This window comes from Ambystoma mexicanum, chromosome 6p (assembly GCF_040938575.1).
Source record: "Ambystoma mexicanum isolate Mex_15411 chromosome 6p, UKY_AmexF1_1, whole genome shotgun sequence".
NCBI classification, from domain to species: Eukaryota; Metazoa; Chordata; class Amphibia; order Caudata; family Ambystomatidae; genus Ambystoma; species Ambystoma mexicanum.
The window spans coordinates 822,007,518-822,031,864 of NC_090935.1; the positions used below are offsets into that span (position 1 = coordinate 822,007,518).

The 24,347-nt window shown below is 45.4% G+C and overlaps 1 protein-coding gene across 4 annotated transcripts in view; it reads left to right on the forward strand.

Moving 5' to 3' along the window:
* Positions 1 to 24,347, forward strand: part of PAM (peptidylglycine alpha-amidating monooxygenase) — a 1,287,650-nt gene that overhangs the window by 484,216 nt on the left and 779,087 nt on the right. For all 4 annotated transcript variants that reach the window (XM_069625460.1, XM_069625461.1, XM_069625463.1 and 1 more), the window contains one exon: positions 20,701 to 20,784. In XM_069625460.1, coding sequence (XP_069481561.1) covers positions 20,701 to 20,784 — 84 coding nt within the window. The remainder of the gene's footprint in view (positions 1 to 20,700; positions 20,785 to 24,347) is intronic.

Genomic DNA, 24,347 nt, shown 5'->3' on the forward strand with positions numbered 1-24,347 from the left:
AGAAGCGCAGGACTTGTGGTGCTGGGCCGTCGGACAAGAGATGTTCCTCGTCCCTCTTACCTAGCGGGTGTCAAGAACACCATCGCAGACTCCCTTAGCAGGGAATTGCACTCCTGCCACGAGTGAGAACTTTGGCAGGACCAGGTTGTCTGCATCTGCTCCAAGTGGGGCAGGCCTCAGATCGTTCTGTTTGTGATGGCTGTGAACTCCAAATGCCAGAGGTTTGCCAGCAGATTCCACCAATGGAGGAGCAAGGGGACGTGTTCTCCTTCCCATGGGAAGGGATGTTTCTGTAGGTGTTTTCTCTATTACCTCTCCTGCTACGAGTCATCAACACACTCAGACAGTGCCAATGCAGTATGATACTTATTGCCTAAGAGTCGCAGAGGCAGATTTGGTATCTGGGCCGTCTCAGCCTGTCAGCGTCGCCTGCGGTCAAGCTGCAGTGGTTCCGGCTCTTCTCGCCAGAGAAGGAGGTGCAATTCTGCAACATGACCCAGTATCGCTGAATCTGAGGGCTTGGCTCCTGCAAGATTAGAGTTTGGAGCATACGAGTTGCCTGTGGACTGCAGAGAGGTCCTTGCCATGGCCAGGGCGTTACCGACTTTGAAGTGCTACAGTGACAAGTGGAAGCGTTTTGCTACGTGGTGCCGATCTCAGAAGATTACCACTCTGAGGGTAACGGCACCGCAAATTCGTCCCTACTTGCTATCCTTGATGAAGGCCAGACTGGCGCATGCCTCTATCAAGGTACGTCTGGCGGCTATCTCCCGCTACACCAGGTCTCCAGGAAAGTCTTCACTTTGGTCTCATTGACTTGTCAAGGAGTTCCTCAAATGACTTTTTCAATCTTTCCCACCGGTGAAGGCTCCTGCCCCGGCATGGGAACTGAACGTGGCTCTGACGAGGCTCATGGGAGCCCCCTTCGAGCCTATGCATCAGGCCCCTCTCAAGTTCCTCTCGTGGAAAACGTCTTTCCTTGTGGCCATCACCTCCCCAGGAGGGTGGGTGAGATCCAGGCCCTATCCTGCAAACAGCCATACCTGACTTTGCACAAATCGAGGGTGGTGCTGCGGATGCACCCCTCTTTCATGCCTAAGGTTCTGTTGGAATTCCACCTCACCGAGCCTTTGATGTTAGCTGTTTTTTCCTGAAGACTTTGTCACCGGCTGAAAAGGCCTTCCACCCGCTGAACGTTGCTTGTGCCCTGAAGTTCTATGTGGCACGCACAAAGAGTTTCAAGAAGCCTTCACAGCTGTTTGTGAGCTTTGGTTCTATGAACAAAGGGAAGGCCTTGTCCAAGTCTTCCATCTCAAGGTGGCTCTCCAGCTGCATCATGCACTGTCATCGGTTGGCAAACCGACCGCTGCACGGCCGTCCAAGAGCCCACTCCACCAGAACGATTGGTGTGATGGCAGCGTTCCTGGCTGGCCTGGTAGACATCTGCAAGGCTGCTACATGGAGGTCACCGGATACCTTCACGAAGTTCTACTGCGTTGGCAGGGATTTCAGAGAGGAGGCCAGAGTTGGCCAGGCAGTGCTACACAAGCTTGGATTCACAATGCAAACCCTCCCTCCAACCCCTCTGCGGCTCTTCTTGGTCATACTGCCACTTTACCTGCTTACCAAATCTGAAGATGGCTGCCGGAGGATGGTTTTAGGAATAGGACTATCATTGGATGGGGCAGTATGTCCCAGAGGACAGTGATTGGTTTAAAGGAGAAATGCAGTTTGTAAGTGAAAGTGAAACTGTTTTTTTCTTTTACTGAGGATTCCCAGCCTGATGACAGGGAATATTCATGAGCATGTGAATCCATGCCAAACCCATGCTGGAGAACAATAGTTACAGGTAAGTAACTTGTTCCATATGGGAGGCAGACCACCATAGGGAACTCCAAGCAAGGTCCCTGCAGCACAAGAGAGAAGCAAGGTATGTGTCCTCAGCCCAAGCCACCCTAGTTTCCCCACACCACAGGACAACCTCTCCTCAAATGCTCCTGTTTGCTTAAAGGAAGAAAACAGACCTTTCATAGATACCACAAGCACTGCCCTAAGGACAGGAGAGCTGGATGGTACACAGACATCAGAGCGGGAGGGGTGGGGGCACCATGGTTATCTTTAAACTTCAGGTAATACAGTACAGGAGAACCCACACCACCTGTCCACAAGTGGGGACGAAGAGGAGCATGTACACCCCTCCCCTCCTGAATAATTGAGGGGGAAACCAGAAAGTACAGCCTCCGCCACTGCAAAGGAATGGCTAATATTCAAACTGACATGTGAGCAACAGGAGAAGGCCAAAAGCAGCTTCAGGGGTACTCTTCCAGAAGCGGAAAGAATAAGGGCAGCAGACAAGCTGGAAGAAGCAAGACAGACTAGTGAGTACCCAATTGTGCCACCCTGCTCTTAAAGACTCTATCATTGAGCCTACCCCCAAAGGAGCATCAGGAAGGAAGCAAGGATGACCAATCACCTGTTTGAACACCCCTGCCTACTCAGCTGCAGCTTTTATCCTGCATAGAGAACCCAGGGGAGGGGCTAAGGAACCATAAAAAGAGCAACTCTGAACCTGAGTCAGCCTCTCTGCATTTGGAGCAGCAAGAGGACACTGTCTACTATGTTTATTTGGTGACATGTCTTTACTGCGTTGCAATTGCGTTTCAGGTGCGCCAGAAAGGAGGTGGGACATGTAAGTGGTGGGGTGTGGAGTTTTTGGGTGGGTGACAAGGGGGGACCGCCCTTTCTGGGACGAATGTGGTGTGGCATAGGAGGTGAAATGGGGACCTCAATTAAAAGAAACCAATCAGGCGGGCAGCAAGCAAAAGTGCTCAATGCCATTTGATGCACAGGAAAAGCCTGCTTAGTAAATCTCACTGGAGCAAAAACATGGAACCCAATATTTAACATGCCAATACAGGGTTGGAAATTAAGAGTAGATACATGGGAGTTTAGTGGCACCTGGGTATCCCTCATTAACCAGTGACCATGAGCTACTACTGGGGAATGAGAAGGCAGTACATAGCATTCTCCAAATCGAACTTCCACATGAAATGCAAATATATAATTGTGTCCATTATCTATCACTTTTAAAGCTTTAAAAGTCGTTTAGAGGTGTCCTAAGGTTTATAGATTGTCCCAAGCACACAACAGAGTTAAATTCACATGGGTGGGTTTGTTCAGCATCATTTGGTCTGGGGGAGGCAAAGGTAGCTCCTGGCACCTAGTAAACTAGGCTACAAGCAGGAGCTAGATAGCTCAGAGCTCCCCTCAATTTCAAGCCCTGCAATATGGCATGAACGTTTTGATTAGAGACTTAACTGGTGAGAAGCAAATGTGTTTATAACTGACATCAATGAATTGCTTTGAGCATGTGATTAGACAGTCACACCCACATTCTGAATGGTGGTCACCACCAGACTTCCATCATGGATCAAATTATCCATGTTGGCCGAAAGTTCCAAGTTTCGTTTCCTTTGATTGAACTAATATGCTAAAGGGGTGTAATGCAATAGCTTTCCAAGTCATAAAGATCTCTTCATCCAATGGTAGCAGCAAATTGAGGAGGAGGAGCGACCGAAGATATTCACCAGAAGGTGGTTCACCTTGTTTTATGGCTCATGAATATTCGGTACTAAGTGAAAAGATATTTTTATAAAGATATTTTCCAAAAAACATCGATTCAGAAAGACCGATCTGTGACCACACAGAGTGGTCTTTCTAAATCGATCTGTCAGCCCCTGCAACGCACATGAGTGCCCGCAAGGGCACGACGACGAGACAGAGAACGAACCGCGGTAGTGTCTGGTGAGCGAGTGTGTGCGTGTAGTGTGTGTGCGTGTAAAATTATGGGAAATGTAAATGAATGTGGGTTTGTGTGTATGCAATGGGGTGTGGGGGAGCTTGGCGACAAGGAGCGAAGGAGGGGCTCGGAGGTGAAACTCCCCGAATTATATCAAAAACGGGCATGTGCTTTTTCTGCTTTCTAAGGGCTGGACCAAAATCGACCGAAATAAATCGTTTTTTTTTTTTTAGGTGCGTCCTTTAAAAAGCGAAAAAATGACATAGAACCAAATATTCTACACTATCGCAAGACATAATCTGATTCACACAACTGCAGCAAGGTCCCCCTAATTCGTAACAACTGCACTACTTTGCATGTTTTGGGGGTTTACGGTGTCTTGCGGCTTGTCTGGAGGTTTCCAGGTATCTATTTATATTTATATTCTATTTAGTAAAGCTGTTTGGTGCTCCCACCTGGCGACTTCACAGCACTTGAGAGCAAATGAAAGAATAAGGGTAGGAAACATAGACGGGGAAAAACCGCATGACAACACAAACCGGCCATGCTCTCCTTCAAAGGACGATGTCTATACTGGCCATTCACAATTTCTGATCAACATCTTGGGATTGTGTGCTAGCCACCGAGGGTGGTGAAAGGGCATTCCACCACGGATATTGAGCAAGTCACCATGCTTCCATCATCAGTGAATAATGTATTGATGTTTTCAGACATTAGGAAAGAATCAAATGTATGACTTTGGATATCACTAATGGTGAGAATATGTAATTTAAAAAATACTACCCAGAGTATTGTAACCATCCCTTAAATGCTTCAAGTCATACTCTTGAAAAAGCTAATCAGATTAGTACCTTTTTGGTATGGACCATGGCACCCCTTAAAAGCTTGCAGCACTGCCTGAATATGAGCTTTGCTTTCTGACTGGACAGTGGCAATGCACCGTGGCCTTGGGGCGGAAGACGCACAGCCTGATCTAATACCAGAGAACAATCGACATATATGAATGTGCCGCTGTGAGCAGAATGGGCTGTGATCTTCCCAGTGGTTGCTAAGATACTTGGCAGAAAATGAACCAGGACCCGTCCTTGTCTTTGCTCATTGGCGGCTGCTCTGCAGCTCGGGATCCGGCAGGTGGCCGGCATGGGTCCTCTCTGGCGCGTTTCAAAATGTATTATATTCTATCCATTTCCCGTGCAAAATTGATGTCTTTGTCTACAAATGATAGTATAATCAATACGTAGTTTAAGTTGTTTGTACTTTTTATCTTGGTTATTCACTTTCCTAGACAAGATTTACACATTAGCCCTTTAGTCGTAATAGCTTGTTCCTCATCGAATTGCCATGTTAGGAATTACCCCTGTGCCCCGTTTGGGTGCCATTTTTCCTCCCCATTCTGCATCCCTTTCTGAAACTCCTCTTCCGTTTTTGATGCTAGGCCTGCTGACTCCCCCTGCCTCTTGTGAGTGGGGCTGCAGGTTCCTTCCTCACATTTTTTGCCGCCCTTATTCCCAGGCTGAATGCAGCACGACCCGCATGTGAGCCTGTACCTCATCGCCTTTCGACCGCCTTTCGACCGCCTTTTATGCAGCCTTTTGTATTGCCGCTCCATGCACCCTACTCGGGCTGTGCACTAGTGGCATTAAGGGATCATCTCACCGTGGCAGCCATTAATACCTCATTGAGGAGTTGGTGGTGTTGTCCATACATTGCTGTCCACACATCTATGATCAGGCTACGTTTCAGCCTTGTGACCAATTCATGGTCCTGCACATTTCCTCTACTGCGGGGAGTATTAGGATCTGCCCAATATCTTCCCGTAACCTCTTATAAGGCTCTCTTAGAACATGATGGCCGAACTCGCATGCAGTTTACACACCTGCCGATGTCTGGAAGCACTGCCTCAGTGTCAGACGCCACATTTCCTCTACACTCGCTGGTACAGTTGTGGCCGACCGGTTTGTAAGCATTTCGACCTTCCAATGGGTTAGCACTCCACTTATCACTGCCTGCCCACAAATGAAAGTGTGTATCTTCTTATACTATGATACCAAATCTCACATTCAGTTCACACACCTTCTGAAGTCTGTGGCACCCATATGGACAACACCACTAACTCCTCAATGAGGCATTAATGGCTGCCAAGGTGAGATGATCCCTTAATGCCACTAGTTCCCAGCAGAAGTTGGGTGCATGGAGCGGCAATAGAAAAAGCTAAAATAAAATATTGTTCACTCCATCACTTCTTCTGCCCCATTGCAACACTAGACGGAATGCTCCAGTTGATGCTGTTAAAAATCCCAGAGTCCAATTCCCCCTCCTACATGATATTGCTTCACTTCCATGTGAAATGAGTGAGCTCTGATGAGGACTACCACATATTTCCTTATGAGGTGCTTACTGTTCCCAGGAGGCCGCATTAGAGAAATTGTGCCGGCACCTATGGTGTTACAGATGGGATGCATGTCACTGGTTATTTGTTCCTTCAATGTCAACTGCAGAACACTACTCGGATCACATTAAGTTTGGGCAATGTCGCTGCAGCTGCAACCTTGCACTGGCTTAGTAGAGGAAAGCTCAGCAACAACTATAGCAGATAGGTTGGTTGTTTCAAAACAGTAGTAGTGCCCTCAGGCTGAAAAACTCCCTCAGCCATCAGTTACCTTCAGCGCTGTAGGATGCTATGCATCTTCCGTGGGCTTTGCTGCACAGGCTGTCACTTGTATGCAGTTGTATGCAGCACCTGTAGCTTCTCATGCAATCTTTGCAGAGCAGCAGCGGTCTAGGCCAAAAAGTAGGCCCAGGTACCGATACTAAATTGGCCCACAATTGTGAATCGGGTTTTATTGCTGTTCATTATTTCAGTAGTAACTGGAAGGGCATTTTCAGTACTGTTTTTCGCAAATGGCCATTTTAGATAAATAGCATTGGTGAAAACTACACCCTACTTAGAAAAGTGACCATACTTGCCAGATGGGTACTGCCCTGTAGGCCAGTCCAAGCCTGGCTCAGAGAGGATCGGGTTTGTTTTAGTGCACAGCAGTTTTTCTTGCACCGAGTTATATATATGAATTATTCCACAATACTCGTATCCTCTCACAATAGCAGTGAGACCCCTATTTTAATATGCAAGCATTATTTGTTTGTACTAAAAAAAAAAGCACATACAGCGACACTGCCGATGCACCTCATCAGGATTTGCGTCTTATTTTCCTGGTGTGCTCTTGTGGGTGTCCACCCGGCACAGCAGTGTGCGCATGGAGGGATAGCATCTGTGCTGCGGTCAAGGTGCAGTGTTAATCATTTCTGTTATAACAACAGCGTTGCCTTTTGTTGACACATGCTTTAAGAAGTGTCATTTCTCTAATGGAAATTCGCTGCATTATTCAGAAGCAAGTAGCAAACAGTGTGTATAAAACCGCCACAGCAGACCCGACATGTGAAGGTGAAAGAAAATAGATTTTTGTATTTTTTCCGTGCTTTGCATTTTATAGCCAGAAAGATACTCTGCTTGAGCTTGTCAATATGTACACATGAGATGTCTGTCTTCAGCGTCACTGTCAGTTGGCGGTGATGGACGCCTGTTGACGCAGCGAGTTAAGATTACCATATTCATAGCTGCGTTGCTAGGTTCATGTATATTTAATAACCTTTTCTGCATTATTTTTATCAGAAATGATTTACGGAATTGAGCTTCTGCACCCTTGTCCTTGGATTTACAGCTCTTCGGCAGAGTTCTTACGTCAAACAACTCTCAGTAGCAGATGGTGTTTGGAGAGGTTTCAGGAGCAAAGTACGAAGGAAAAAAAACTCCCATACCAGGCAATCAACATTTCTTTCCATCCTTTATTAGCACATGGAGATTGTTATTGATCTCCTCTCAGCTAATCAGGCTGTTTAGAGCGCAGTCAATAACTACTGGTATTGACTGCATTCTGAACATTGTCTTCAAAAGCAGACAGGGAAACAACAATGCAATGTCCAGCCTAGATTTCTTTAAGCAAGACACTTCTTCTCAGAGAGGACTTTTTTTTCTGAAGCATCCTATTTAACACACAAAAGAGAAAGTTAAAACATGGGGAAAAGCTTGTTTTTTCTTAAAGAGAATCCGTTTACTATTACATGATGCATGCTCCTCTTAAAACTGTTTCATTTTAGCCAAGTTTTCAATTAAAATGCTTAATTTATGAAGACAACTGTTATATCAATACTACAAAATAATACCTCATTTCATTGACTAACTCCGTTGCTTACTTACTTTACCCAGCACTAAAGTAAACTTTTTTACTTCCCCGCCAAAACTCCAAAACTTGTATTGCTACTGCCACTACGTGCTAATAGCCTTATAGATCTTGGGAGGGGTCATTATTGCTTGGGCTAATGACCCGTCACCAACCTATGGTCCCCAGCTACTTGGTGGTGGGTCATTATCCCATGATAATGAACTCTCCCTTGGTCTATAACTCTATATTAGTCACGCGTTCCAGAACGGAAATGAGATGCTGAAGGACCAGTTAGAACTTTGAGTGCCATCAAAATAGCTTGGCATACAACCGCAAGTAAAAAACAACATATTGCGAAACAAATGTTTTTAAGAAGCAGAGTGAACAGCATTAAACCTTACAAAGGGAAGAGAACTTTCATGTTTTAGGAAGAGCTAAAAGCTGATATTAGTTGTAGGATGGCTTCATCCAGTGTTCTGCCCTGATTCTAGAAGTCTGTGTTAAAACTAGTTGGAGATTGGTTTCCTCAAGTGTTGGACCCTGCTTATTCACCACTGATCTGGCATGATCTGAACGTCATGCTAGGGTGACTTATGTCCAGTGACATTCCAAGAGAGCTCCCGGGTGAGAATGAGTCAACAGGGGTTAGACCAGCAAAGAATTACAGATCAACCAGATTCATAGAAACGGCACCCTGATAAAGCCCATTTCTCACCCAGCCATTCATACAGGGAATTCCAGGTGAAAATTCCTTTCGCCCAACTATTCCTAATATAGTTAAAACTTAGAAGGAGAGGTTGGGGACTTGAAAGGTTCTGCAAGAAGGCTCCTTTTTCATAGGTATGGAAAAGACTAGTGGCAGGGTGTTGATGCATGAAGGACAATATCATTCAGCAATGCAGTGTATGCCTGTTTTTGTTAATATGCAGAATGAAACCCGGTTGGAGGGGGCATATGTGAGAATACATCTAAAGATTTGGTATAAGTAACATGAGTTGTCTTTTAAAAATGCAAGTTTTTCCTCACCCGGGAGCCACATCACTGCTTCACCCCACCCCCGCCACATCCCTGTATCTCATTGTTCCCACACAGTTTTTCTGAAATTGTTCACAATGTTCCCACAATCAATTTTCTTTCTCAAAAATGCCACTTTTCTGCATATACTCAAAAACGGTTCAGAAGAAATTAAAAAAACCTTTTCAGCCCAAGAATTATTAAAAACAATAAACAATCATTGGCAATACCAATGGTTTGGGCTTTTGTGTAGGCTTGGGAAAGACACTTGCCAGGCACTATTGTAGTAGTATTAAATGGCCATTGATGGTAGCAGGTTCAAAATGGTGCGAGTACCTGGGCATCTGATAGCAGTGCCTGGCAAATGGGATCTACATTATTTGCTAAGAATATTTCTTCAAAGCACATTAATTTTTTTTTAGAAACACATTTCATGGCAAATAAATGCATGGGAGCCCCAGGCAGGCCCCACCCTAATGAATACCCTAACCCACCCCCATTGACATTGTTATAATTATTATAATTGTTTTTCATAACGCGCTTAATAACGACGAGGTTTCTAAGCGCGGACGTCGGATTTGAACCTGTGTTGTTCTGCGTCATCTTGCTTCCAAGATGAGCGTGTTGCCCCTGAGCTATCCTCGCAGCCCATTGCAGTGAAATGTGTTCAATTCGATGTGGAGACCACCAGGGGGCGCAGACAACATGGTTGGCTGACATGGCGTCTCCTTCAACCTTTGAACGATCTTTATAAAAATAGACACCTACCAGCTTTGTTTTTATGAAGTGCGGGTAGGACACTGTAAGTTGAAGTGTTCAGGATTATTTTGAGCCCCTCTCGTGCAATCGAGACAGGCTCCTGGCCATGTGAACACTGAATGAAGGACAGCGTGCGGCCCACACAGGTTCTTCTGGGCTTCAAAGCTGTGTGGTTGCGCTGGGCCTGTCTGATGTTCTCTGAGGGATTTAAAGCAGCACAAACACTCTCCCACACTTCATCCAATCTATCAATAGCAAGTACCTTAGTGCCCTTTGTATTTAAATGCTAGTCGCCGTATTCCCGCACAGCTAATTAGAAGCATTGGATGCTCCTGGTCCTACACTACCGGATGAAAACAACCTCTCTAGCCAAGTGAACAGTCATTGATGGCTGAGCGCCCGAGGTTGTGGCTGCAGTGGGTCTCTTGTGACCTCCGGCTTGGGGGTTTTGATGCCTTACTCCATTGGGCCTGGTGCCCAGGGGAGCTCTTGTCAGCAGTTTCCAAGTAAGCCTTGGTTGCGTGAGTTTTTGAGAAGAGATCTGTGCCCTCGCGAGGCCAGATGTTGTGCTTACAGCCTTACATTTGCTGAATATCCCTGCTGGTTTGCACCATTATATGAACGTTGGGTCCGGATGCTATCCACTTACCAGCCAACACCCCTACATGCGTGTATTTAGAGAGACTGTTTATGGCATCATTGCAAAGTTTAAACCTACGAACTGCCTCTGCATTCATTCACTTGTTTTAACGCTGCCGTTTTGGACGAATCTAATTTCATGTTCCATTCTGGGTTTTGACTTAAGCCAGCAGATGCATTCTGGAACATATATGCTGTCCAAGAAGCAGAGGGCTGTAGAAGGCATATGAAGTACATTTGTTTGCAGCAAGCTCCTAAGAGCTGTAGATGCTCTGATTGCATTCACCTGTTCCAAGCTACTGCAGGCTAGGCTGTAGAGAGCTAAATAGACTTTAATTACAATCCACTGCTGCAGGCTATAGAACCCAGGGCTGGGCTTAATTGGACACGGCTGCCTCAGGCTGCAATCAGCTCCACCCTGTAGGGCTGTTGGCTGGAAGGGCCTTTATAATCTACCTTGGAACAGAATTACTTGTTCAGTCAACTGCTTCCACTGGGTATTTGCGCTTGTGTGCACCTTTGATCAGTGTGGGGTATATTTAAGGCCCTTGCAGAAATCCCCTTAAAACAAAAACCGCATGGAAATAATGCAGAAAAACGGCAGCGCTCTTCTTTACATGGTGCATATGTGTGATGAGCACTAAACACAAGAATGCCACCAAAAGAAGTGCTCTGCATTGTTTTACCTCCGTTTGAAATCATCTGAAAATGACCTGCATGCAGAACGGCACCACATTTGCTGATCTGTTTTCTGAATACTAAAGCTGCGCACATGACATCCAAGAAGGCTTTGCAATTTGCTCTTGAAGTCATTTTAAAACACCACAAAGTTGTGCCCTTCGTGGAAACCCACCCTGGCATGCTTTACTTCTGCTGAGTACCAAGATGTGAGGCAATACATTTCCAGAACAACTGATGTACTGGGAAATCACTTGAAACTCAAAGAATTTGGTTTTCCATGTAAACACAGCTTGTGTTTTCTTTTTCGATAAACCATTGCTCACAAACTGCAGTAAATGAAAGAAATAACAGTGTTTCTTTTTCTCATGTCAAGTTCAAGGAAATGCTTGGCAGTATATCTCTCTGTGTCCAGAAACTGACCATGTTTGTAAAAGCACTCCAGAAGGTTAATTAACAATAAACTGTGTGCTGCAAAAACCGCATTGATAAACTCAAAATGAACTGAAATAAACACACGTGTGAATTTGATCTTCTGAAGATCAGGAACATGCTGTTTAAAAGTAAGATGACAAATGACAGTGTTGCTTGCACAGAAAAAGTGTTCTACATGTGGGGAGTTTGCAGTGGCATGGCTACCTAAAATGTATATTATATTTATTCCCCAAAAGACTTGGTTTCTGTTGAAAGAAAGAAAAAAATAACTTTGAAATCAGCAGAACAGGTTTGACCAAGGCACTTACTTCAAAGGTGCCCTGCCTTCCATGGGAAAATAATTACCTCCACATGTGAACCATCCCCCATGGGCACATGAAAGGGCCAAAGTGTGGGTGTTCGCTGCCTCGTCAGACTCGCCAACATCCTTACCAAAAGGAATAAAGGACCCAAGGGGAACTAGCATTTTCACCAAGAGGTGTGATTTCCTTTGGCACCCCTCCGCAGCCCAACTGCCTGGCTTCAAAGGGTATCACCGAAACCCTTTGTTCAAGCTGACCCGGGGGAAGACAATTTGGCTGTGGGGGTTGGAAAGACTGCCCACACTTATATCTAATCTAGCTCATGGACTTTAAAGAACTTTTTATATTAAGACATTTCTCTCAATGCCCTGAATCAGCAGTAATGTTATATTATGCCAGCATTTTATGTGCGTTATGCACAAACCCAAAGCGACTAAGCATATGTTCCTAGCACCTGGGGAACTGGGTTGGCAGGAAAAATGCTTTTCTGGGTGAAGTATTTGATACTGATATCAAACCTGGTGAAAATATGCGAAATAATTGTGGGCATATTTGTAGCCATTCACAGAATTTTAAATATTGTGCGTCTCCTAAAAATGGCAAAATTGTGCCAAAAAGCGATGCTACCTCGCACAGAGTTGGCAATCGGACTGTCCAATTCCCTGTGAAATATGGAATCTGCATATCTGTTTCTTATGATTGTGACTAGGATGGATTTGAAGTTTTGCTCCATAACTTATTTTGGTGAAAAGTAACTCTGAGGAAACAAAAAAAGGTTGTAAATGCACACACATAAAATGATGTCATTTCCCCTGAACCAATCAGCCCAGAGAGAGGAGGGAACGCCAGTAGCCTGGCTTATCCCAGTTGATGGGTAAATCCAGAGTACTCCCGGCCAGATTGTACATTTCTCTGATGTCACTTTGCCTGTATAAGTAGGAGACAGGGAAACCCTAGGGACAAGCAACTGAAAACCAGACACCAAGATCCAGGAAAGCAGAGATACATCACAATATTCAAAGATTCAAAATCTCAAAAACCAGATCCAGAGGCAACTGATTCCATCCAGGCAGGACCATCCAGATCCAGGCAGAACCGCCCCTCCAGATCCAGTAATCCAGGGAGAAAAGAGGAAAGGCAGCTGACCCATCCTGCTGTCCAGTGACCAGACCTTACCCAGCTGATCGCCTCCAGGAGAGCCCAGCTGTCCCAGTGACCAGATCTCTTGACCCCGCTGTCCCAGTGACCAGATCTCTTGACCCCGCTGTCCCAGTGACCAGATCCCTTGGCCCTGCTGTTCAGAGACCTCGCTAGCTGTCCAAAGTCCCAAACTCAAGCTTACCTTGTAAGTATCATCTCACCCAGTCCCAAAAACAGTATATCCCGCTCTTTTAATTTTGCATCCTACAGAAAATCCCATTGAAAGTCCCATATTGTATACCCCTCTCTTTTTGAATCCTGCATCTCCTATTCAAATCCTATTGCAAATCCCAAATTGTTAGCATCATCTGTTCACCTTTTCCATGGAAGAGTTTGTGTTAATCTATGTCTGCTAGCATATTCCTTATGATAATTCTTCCAGTTATCTGTGTAAGTCCCTAGTATTAGTAACTCAATTAATTTCCCCATTGAAAATTCACATTCATTATTGTTGCCTTTCGAAAGTAACAATTTTGTCGAGTGTTTTTACTAAGTATAGCCATTAAAATATAGTCTCACGAGAAATAGTCATAGTATAACAAAAAACGAATTTGCATGTGTATGTTGCTTTTCTCTAAATTCCGATTTGCACTTTTCCCTTAAAAAACCCAAACATAATCCCATTAAGAATATTCCCTTTCCCATCTGATATGTGACTTTGTTTCTCATCCAAAAACCAATTTTCGATTTTGGCAGCAAATCCCCTTTTTATAGCTGGTTGTCATTTTAAAGCCTGTGTAAAATAAGAATTGCAATTCTGCTGCATGTTTTCCTCCCAAAATCAATTTTCTTACCTGTGTCACGTAACCTGGTGCCCTGCTCATTAGTCAGTAAGCTTCCTTGTCTCTAAAGTGCAGCCACACACATTTCTGTCCTAGCTTTCCCACTGCAACAGTAAACTGTTATACAAGTAACAAGTAAAATCTGAGTATGCCATTTTGCTCCTTTTGAAGGTTTTCAATTTGTTTCTGGCCTCCCATCCTGGGGTGGTGGGTTGAATTTAAAAATCGTTTTTTTCCCTCTTTATTCTTACTCCAAGCCACTACTTTCCATCCACAAAGAATTTCGTTAGCAGGTGTTTGGGGGAAGTGTTGCAGGGGGAGTGCATATCCTGAGTGCCATCTATCCTTTTGAAGAAAAATAATTTTGCTTCTGCTTTCTATTAAAGGTTTCTGTAGATGATGTTAGGAATTTGAATTAATTGTGCTGTAGGATTTTTGCATTGTATGGCCACAGTAGTGCTGACTGCTGTCCTAAATTTTGATTTGCTTGATTTTCTTTGAATTATAAAAATTAATAAATATTTCATTGTTAGACACCAGCCTGGTTCATAGCCCATTGCAATACAGGTATTTGTTAAGGTGGGTGTGAGACAGGTTGGGTGCCTTCTCAAAGTAGAATCCTGGGATAAATAAATATAAAAAGCGTTTTTATTGTGCGCCACATTCATTGTCAGTGGAAAGAGTCCCTGGCTGGAGTGTGCCATGTTCTAAATCCATTACATCCGTTTTTGAACCTTTCCTGAATATCCTGATTTTTGCCTTTTGAATATTTTTTGTTACTGCTTTGCAGCACCCATTTCAGTTTGCTTTTGAAGTTTGCCTGTCTTTTTTAACCTATCCTTGATTTCCAGCTTTTGACTTCTGAAACCTTGTCCGATTTTGCTGTTAAAGACATTCAGTTCTTTGCTGATATCCTTTCTGCCTTTCTGTAAACACCCTGGTTTCTGTAAGCATTTCTGCTTCACACTTTTGTCCTGTTTCTGCCTAGCTTTTCTCTTTCTATCTGCAATCCCAGTCTCTTGACATTTTCCTGTTTTCTCCTTGCCTGCGATTTTTCCAGACTTCAGTCCATAGTTCTAGTGCCTGTTCGTAATGAGTTTCCTGAACCCCTCGTATTCGCTTTGTTGGCATCAACCTATCGTGTCTGAGTCCTTTGCCTTGTGCATTCTGATATTCCAGTCTCTGCTTTGTACTTTGTTTCTCTATCCTGTCCTGTACCTGGCTACTTCTTTCAACACTGCTTTCCGCCTGTATTACATCTTGGTCCACTGTTGTGCTTCCGCACTGTATCTGTTTACAGTGTGACCCCTAGGTTGGTGTCTGTTCAGCTCAGATAAGGGAATGACTTCTGTTGCCTTCACCTAGTCTAATGGCGTCTTTCCTGCCTCAGCATATGGTCTCCAGTTTTAACTTTACACTGAGTACGGAGGTCTCTTTGTCAAGCCTAGCTCATGACGCTGCTGTAGGACAGCAGAGTAATCTGCTGGTACCAATCCATAGGGCTTTCCCTAATCCATGGAGACCCCTTATCATACTCCAGTACACCCTTTATTCTGATCAATCTGTGTTGCCCAGTATATTTGCTTGTCTTTGCTTTCTCTGTGTCTTTGCTTACAGCCAGCTCCTACCCCTGCAGTTCCTGTGAATACCTGTTTCAACTCAGATCAGCTTGGTATGTACTCAGTTTCTGTTATCTGCTAGCATTGCCTCGGGAATCTACCCTAATCTATCTACAGTGCATGCTGTGAGATATAGCTTTTGCCCTGTGCTCTCCGGTCAGACTCCTGACACGTTGGTCTGGAGCAGCTTCTTTGTTCCCCGAGATGACCATAGAAGACTTGATTACTTGGACTGTGCAGCCTTTCTTCTGGCTGGTGGTTGCAGGCAATTTACGATTACCTTTGGTACTGGGTAGCGGTTTTCTTTTCTTTTTTTGCCTTCGCATTGACGTTCCTGGATATAAAATGCCAGACATTGGGCCACTCGCTCACTTTCAAAGTGTTGGTGGAGATATTAAAAAATATAATATCAGAAAGAGGGAAGAGAATACTGGACTCTGAATACTGACCTCGGCATAGTATTGTTCCCGGTCTCATTTTAGTGGTGTCTTGCTGTGGTTGTTCGTGGTTGGCGGCAAGTAGTGTTTGGAGCAGTAGTGCGTTTCGTGAACTGAAGGCAGGTATACCACGACAGTGAGGGCAGGGCGCTGATGCCCTTTGTTTGATTCAGAAAAAGCCTTGCAAAACAGACCTTGCACCCCCCCTCTACCCTGTGTGCCCTTCGAACCATTGCCAGGTTCCCTACTGCAAGGCAGACTTTGCCAGAAGATTTGGCGCAGGGAACCTTGCATGGATTGGGTAGGGGGTCCACCAAGGCAGATATTCAGCTTTTGCTGGACGAAATTAAATCCATGAGAATTGAGGTTCAAGCTTCAGTGTCTGAGTTAAAGGGGAGAGTTGCAAAACTTGAAAACAAAATAGAGGCCCTCGAAAATAATCTGCTCTCTGTGGACTTAGTGGCCATGAAAATCGATGCTAAATTTGGAAACTGGGAAATGGACTTGGCTACAAAAATTGATGACCTAGAAAATGGGCAGCGACCATGCAATCTAAGGATAATGGGCTTAAAAGAAGAGCAGGGGGAGTCTGGGTCCTCATTAAAGCACTTGGTCCGCAAACTGCTGTCTTCCCTGTTCAAAAGATCAGATCTCCCTGGCTTAGTTTCTGACAGAGTGCACAGAGGAGGTGGTCCCCCAGGAGACCCGCGATGTATTTTTGCTAAATGCCATTACTTTGTCCAGAAAATGGAGATACTCAAGAGAGCCAAAGGAGGGAAGCTGATTGTCTATATCGTGTCTTAACTGCTCTGACATTGACCAAGAGGAAGGAGTGTTGCCCAATGACACAATGGCTACAATATAACTCAGTTCACTACAAGTGGGGGTTTGCTTTCTTGCTTAACTTTGAATATCATCAAAAGAATGTTTGCGTCAGCACGATTGTAGAAACAGACAGCGCCTTGGAACATTTAAAATTGCAGGGGATGCCACTTCCTTTAGAGACCCGAAGGTTCCACTTTTGATGATTGGTGTACAGCTGCCCCAACAGCAAAGAGGACTGCTACGGGGCTCCAGAAAATTCCACAAGCTGAACACACCATGATACCTATCTGACACTGGTGTCCATTTTTCTTTCTCTTGTTCAGGTCTGAGGCCTTTTCCTTTGTGATGATAGAACTGACTATGGCTGTCTTTTAACGTTAGGATGTATCCTCTGATTGAAAATTCTTGTGGGGGTCTAGTCTAGTTTGATTATACGTTGGTTGATGGTTCTTGTTAGGGTTGAAGAGTATCGTCTGTCTGGCCCTAGTTTCCGGGGCTGTCTCCAACATTGATATGATTGGTTATTTATAACGCGCTTAATACCCAAAGGTTTCTAAGCGCAGACCCGGGGATCGAACCTGTGCTGCTTCGTATCGTCTTGCTTCCAAGGCGAGCACGTTGCCGCTGAGCTATCCTTCCGGGACAAAGGGAATGGGTTGTGGGGGGGACCGGGTACAGGGGAGGGATTGGGGGGAGAAGGTGGACGCTGAGAAGGGGGCTATGGGAAATGTGCTACATCATTGGGATGTCTATGGTGAAGGGATAATAGACTGTATAACTATCATAGGAAAAAACACTAGCTTCTGCCTGTTACCTGGAAGGGACGGAGGTTTGCGGAGAAGGATGTTTTGCTCATTGCTTATCAATGTCACGTGACAGTCGAATTGCCGTTTCTTAAAGCAGTCCTTTGTAGGATGGGACTTTACTCTCATTGGAGTGATAGCGTTATGGTGTTATATAGGTCCCCTAAACCCCAGGTGACGATCAACGGACTCTCCTCCGACCTGCTTCCCTTACTGAGATTAACAAAACAGGGCTGTCCCCTCTCTCTTGCTCTTTGCCATGACATTGGAAACACTTGCAGAATGTATCCGTGAAGACGGAAACATTAGTGGTCTGGTACGACAAGGGGGAGTATACAAATTTGTGCTTTTTGTCGATGATATTTTAGCTTGTGTAACAAGCCCTGAAACCTTACTCCCTAACTTAGTTGCAACAGTGGTGCAATAGGGCTTATACTTGGTATTCAAAATACATTTTGCGAAATCTGAGGTTTTGCCTTTGTGGGACCCCACTCCTGACAGAACGGATAGCCCAGAATGGATTTCACATACAGACCAAGGGTTTGCGATATTTAGGTATGTCTCTATATAGTGACTTGACAAACTATATACCGCAAACACACCTTTGTGGTCCATCATTAAGCAGGACTTGGCAAAATGGAAAGGATTGGTACCCTCATGGGCGGGCTGGCTTACTGCATTGAAAATGAATGTCCTCCCAGGTCTACTCTTTTTATTTCAGGCCTTGCCGATTTCGGTCCCCCTAATTTTCTTTGCTGAAACCGAAACTGCCTTTTATGACATTTTTGTGGGCTGAAAAGAAACCACACGCAGCTTATAGTAGGCTGTTTTTACCGAAAGATCAAAGTGGGGGGTGGGTCTCCCAGACTTATGGGATTATTATAGGGCTGCACAGTTGAGGTTTCTTTTGGATCACATTAGGGGAAGTAGGAGAAACAATGTGTTGAACTCAAGAATGGTAGGATGTCCCCTGAAACTATAGGCAAGTGGTTATGGAAGGCCAACAGGCAGCTTCCAAACAGTTCTGAAACACCCGATGTTCGCCACACTGTGGGCGTTGTGGAGAAAATCTTCACTACCCAAAGAGGTAACGACTTGTCCTTCCCCTTTGAGTTGTGTATGGGCTCTCCTGGTCAGGGATAAGATCCACGAACCACTCTGCTTTCAGACATTTTATGAGAGAGGTCTGGCGAGAGCGGGGCAGCTATGGAAAGATGGGTCATTGCTTATTAAGCCTGAGCTGGATGAAAAATTGGGAGTTGACCCAATGTCCAATTGTATGTTCCTTCAACTGAAAGGCGTCTTAACTGACTGATCTTGGCAATATTCTCTGCACCGTCCATGGACACCGTTTGAGCATATCCTTAACACACATATGGGCTCTAGGTAGCGAATCTTGAAGCTTTATTTAGCCTTAGTGGAAGCCAAGACATGGAAACAGCAGAAGGCCAGCCAGAATTGGGCACAGGACTTTCCCTCCCCGCCCGACAGGGATCCCTAGCTAGCCAGGTGCGGGTAAACATGGTCAGCCTCAATGGCCATGCAATATAAGATGCATGGCTACAGATTGCTACAACGGTGGCAGTTTTCTCCGGACAGGCTCTCCAGAATGTTTCCGGGCACAAGCCCTCTGTGTTGAAGGTGGTGCAGCACCATTGCCACTTACTGGCATGTCTGATGTGGATTCCGACATTTTGGAGGGAGGTTTTGGCCTTGGCGAAGGATATGGATGGGATTGAGAGACCTCTGAACCCCTTACTGCTTCTATTTGGGTTGAACGACGACGGGGAGGCTGACACCAGACTAACACACATGACAACTAATCTGTTGGTAGCGAGGTCATCTGTAAAAATATATTGGAAGATATCCTACCCTCCCACACATGGAGAATAGTTAACAAAAGCATACTAAATTGATGATATGGAGAGCCGCAGGGCAGTGCTTTCAGAAAGCCATACCAGCATAGAATCGGAATGGCTCCCTTTTTTGTCCCATTATAGACAACAGAAAGCTTCGGGCTAGCTAGGATCCCCCTAGGACTAACGCTGTGTGCTTACTCTATTTGAATGTATGGGTGTGGTTTGTACTGGATCTTGCAGGGGTCTGGTGTCTAGTGTGTGTGCGTAAGCAAGCACCCTGGTGGTGGTGTTTTGCAGCCCCAAAAGATCCCTGTGTAACCCTTTGTAATCGGTAAACCATGATGGTTTATAATGATGATGGTTTGGGTATCGATGGAATACTCCTAACACATAGCGCTCTTTTACCGGCCCCGGAATACAGTTTGGGGGATGAAGGGAGGGACGTGGGTGGGATGGGTGAAAATGGGTGAAAAAAAAAATCATAAAACAGTTTGGCATGCTGTTATTGTGCTGTAACATCTTTAATTCTTTTTTTTATTTACTCATCCTTTGTGTTTGTGATAGTCTGGGTTGGGCTGGGGAGTGTGGAAAGTGTTTCTTGATGTGCAAGACTTCTTTGTTCACATTCAGATTTTTGTTACCCTGGGCTCCGCCCGACCTCGTGATTTTGGCATGCCTTGAATATGTTGATGTTGAGCTGAATAAAAATGTAAATAAAAAAAACATTTGATGTAACGGGCTCCGAAGGACTGGGCCTGTGGTGCAATGGTGGAATACCGGCAAATGCATATATATATACACACTCCTTTGCCAGTGATTGTTTTAAACAGGATTTCAGTAAAGGACACGCATATGGTGCTTACCTGGTTAGGACATGTTTATGACACCTGTGGCTCATTTACAGCTCCAATAAGACATTAACTCTCAGAAGACTGGTTTGGCAAAACACTAATAGGCACTTCAAGTGCATAGTTTGATGGCAAGGCTTTATAAAAGCGAGCTCAAATAGATCCCAGGAAGAGGGCGGGGACTGGGTGGGAATGGCCATAATGGTTAGCATGGCCATGGGCACTCAGTGGGTGGGCAAATAACCAAACAACACCTACAAGCTGTGTGCCCCTCTTCATATGCTATTTCTACCGATCTGTACTCTAATGCAATTGTTTGGCTTATAGGTGGTGCTGAAGCCTTACCAGTTTCCAATATGCCCAGTTTGTACAGCATTTATGCCAGTTTGTAATATTCCAACCATCAAACCCGCCCATATGTTCTAGTCAGTAAACAACGGTATGTGAGTTGTAACCTAGTTCTTTTCTGTGTGCTTTAAAGGTGTCGGATTCAAAGTTGGAGGAGCCTCGGGAAGCAAATATTTTGTGCTCCAGGTACATTATGGTGATGTCGGCGCATTTAAAGGTACGTTGAATATCTTGGCCTGAGTTTCTTCGCGCCTGCAGATTGTTATTTTATATGTTTGCACTGGCCAGCTGCCAGTGTGCGCGTGGTCAATGACGTCCAGGCAGCTGCGGGGGGGGGGGGGGTGCTAGAATTAACGTCAGAGTAGAGAGTGGCGATGGTAATGCGCCCACCTCCACCGACACACAAGTAACGCTTGCATCGGCGAGCGTTACCAAAAACCAGCGTGATAGATGCGCAGCCCTGCTATCACATGTATTCGGCGTCACATTAAATGTATTGTCCCTCTGCCCTAATGAATGCCATATGTTCTCCTTGCATCCACGTGTTTCTGCATGCGTTTTAACATTGTACCTGTCATTGCAGGATTAGCCATTTAAAAGTGCATCATTTATTTTCCTATGGTCCCGCACATCTTTCCTCTGCACATGCGTGCTGTTAGATGTGTGAAGACGGAGTGGATTGGCAAAGAGTGAATGAAATTGCTGTAGAATAAATAAGTGATATGGATAGCGCAGCAATGTCGACACCTGAAGTCGGTCCTTCCGATTCTTTACTAATCCGCTGTTTTCTCAATACCCCCTCACCCCGCCCCCTCCAGCACCCACCATCTCACCCCCTGACCTTCCCGCTCAATGCCTCCAGGTAGACTTCTGAGGCGTCTTTAATTATGCAGTGGTTGCTGCGACAGCCGCCCATGTTATCGCGACATTGTGTGGGAGCTATTATTGTGATACTTTTTGCATTTGCAGTTTGCTAACAAGTCATATATTTCACTCATTATTTTGAAAGTGCGAAACCCACGAAGCTCTTTTGGAGCCTTTTAGGCTAATGGAGTCCTCGGCGGGTTTCTCCTACTGTATGTAATTGGCAGCAGTCTGCGTCGAGGGACTGAAGGCAGGGGCTTGTACAGTAAGCCCCACGCTCCGGTTGTATCCACAGTATTTCAGGATGTTTTCAATGCCTAATTATAATGGCACGTCTGCCCAGCCTTCTCTAGCTTGAAAAGCTTCATGTGTTCGTGGTCTATTTATATATACATATGACGTACTTCCTGGAACAGAATGACGCTGTGGGCGTGTGAGGGTTGCTGGTGGTTTTAGGTTTCGATAGGCAACATCTATCCTAAGTACAGCGTCTTATAGCGTATAGCAGGCATACCAGAATGGAGCTAGCCTTTGCAAATATTTAAGTGTTTTAAGTATTGTTGTAATTCATGACTAGGCAGTGGCAGGCTTACCTGTGCAAGTAGGGAAAATATTCCGGAAGCCCAGGCCACTTGACACTGATGACCAAAAACCCAGCTCTATTTCTTCAGGTTTGGCTTAATGTTGGAGAATTTAATTGGCCAAAATAGTCCCATGTAGTGTGGGCTTCTTTATTTGTGTAAGGATACTGCAGTAGTTCAGTATGCGCTTTACTTCCTGTTGAGCATTTATCCAATCAGGTTTTGCCTGACTCATACAAGACAGTGTTCAGGCACCCTGATTGGATGAAGACACCTGACACTCAATTCATAACTCTACATGTGCTCCCTTAGCCCCCCACCACATGACCCTATGCTAGAAATAGTGCACTAGTCTGTCCCCAATAAATATACAGAGGTATTGTCCAACGTTCCTGCTCGTTATTTCACTGTGTGTATTCCCCGTGCCCAGCTTTTTGCTGGCCAACTCATGCAGTTCCTATTTCCCCCTGTCCTCTTGCCTATCTCAGTATTGGCCACATAATGCTGTGTGTAGGAGACAACAGTGTCAACTGCGTACCTCTAGGATGGGCTAGCAGTTGGATTGTCAACTGGAACGCACCAGTCACTCCCCCCACAAGATAACTGGGAAAACTAGGACAGTAGCTGCTTCCGAAAGACCACCACATATCCTGTAGTGGTCAAAGCTTTTGTCAGGTTAGTGCATGCGCCACCAATCTCGTACACTAGCATGCTGTTTCCCTTATGCTCAACCTTCCTGACTACTGTGTGGTAAACAATAGGGTCCCTTGATGTGGCCTTGCTGTTATAATACTCACTCATCACTCATCCTCCCATTCGACTCATTAAAGTTGAACTTATGTGGCTATGAATGAGGTTTAAATACATTGCACATTGTATCTAGTGCAGTCACATAATGTGACCTTTTAAAAGCAGCTCTGCCAGTCCACAGTGCTTTTTGAAAAACAGCCCACACTGGCAGTCCTATTTTTAAAACTTGAATCATGTGACTGTCACTGAAGATGTAATGTGCTTTGGCGCATTGCATTTACACCGCACAAAGGCGGACTAACTCAAAATAATTCAAATTATGTGACAGCAACTCTGCGTAACTCATTCACATAATTTAAACTTTTTGAGTCGGCAGTCAACTTAAAATGAGTATCGTGAACAGGTGATGTTTACCTTACCGCAGACTACGTAGCTCAGTTATCCGAAAACGTCTGCACTTCTGCTGCAGGCCTAGCGTGGCACGTGCAGTTAGAGGGGATTTTTCCACCACCCCCTCTTCAAAACACAGCGTGTCAGTCTCGAGCTGAGGCAGGGCCTAGTGCCCCCCTCAGCTTGTGACATCATGACAGCATCACTATCCTCCACTCCCTATCCCATCTCTAACATGGGCTAGAGTGGGATCAGTAAACTGTAACCCGCTCGAGCCTGTATGAGAAACAGGATAGCGGGCAGGGTCCAGTGTACAATCTATGCCTGGGGGCGTTTTAATGTCAACGAGCCGGGCTTTGAGACCCTTTGATATGATATGAGATGGCATTTATAAAGGCGCCTATACACAAGTGTTTCAAGGCGCGACAAGGCAAGGGAGGGGGAACAGAGGGAAGACAAAACGATCCTACTAGGCCAAGTGTCATTAAGATTGCGCAAGTGCATGGGATGGGGGAAGGATGAGAAGTGCCGGGGCGAAAGGGAAGAGGATAGTGCAGTGCATGGGATATAAATAAATAAATAACAGTAAAGGTAAGGCCAGCAGGTGACAAGTGCAAGGGTAAAGGCAGACAACAAGTGTCAAGTGCTGGTAGTGGACTGTAGGGATACAGAAACAGTCCCCAAGTGCATGGGTGGCCAGGAAGGCAGTGCAGGAGTGTGACTGGCGGGGGAGGGGACCTGGGCCCGAGATCAGAGGGTGGCCAGGTACCTAGTGCAGTTTCAGTGTCAGCCAGGAGGTCAGCAAGGGAGAGAGGGAGAGAAAGCAGAAGCAAAGACAAAGGTTTTGCGGTGCTTCCGGAACTGAAGATGATTCTCCTCAAGTTTCACAGAGGCAGGGAGGCTGTTCCAGAGGGAGGCCCCAGCTGAGGAAAGAGGTCTACCATCAACTCGTTGCTTGGAGAAGAGACTGACCCTGAGGGAGTTGGAGGTAGATGAGCGAAGAGCTTGAGAAGGAAGGTATTTAGGAAGAGAGAGTTGAAGATATTGAGGCCCCAGGCCCCGCAGGCCTTGTGGACGATGCAGAGGGTTTTGAACTGAATCCTCGCAGCCACTGGGAGCCAGTGCAGAGATTTCAGTCCTGGAGAGATACGATCCCTGGGCTTGAGGCCAAGGACAAGTCTCGCAGTCCTGTTCT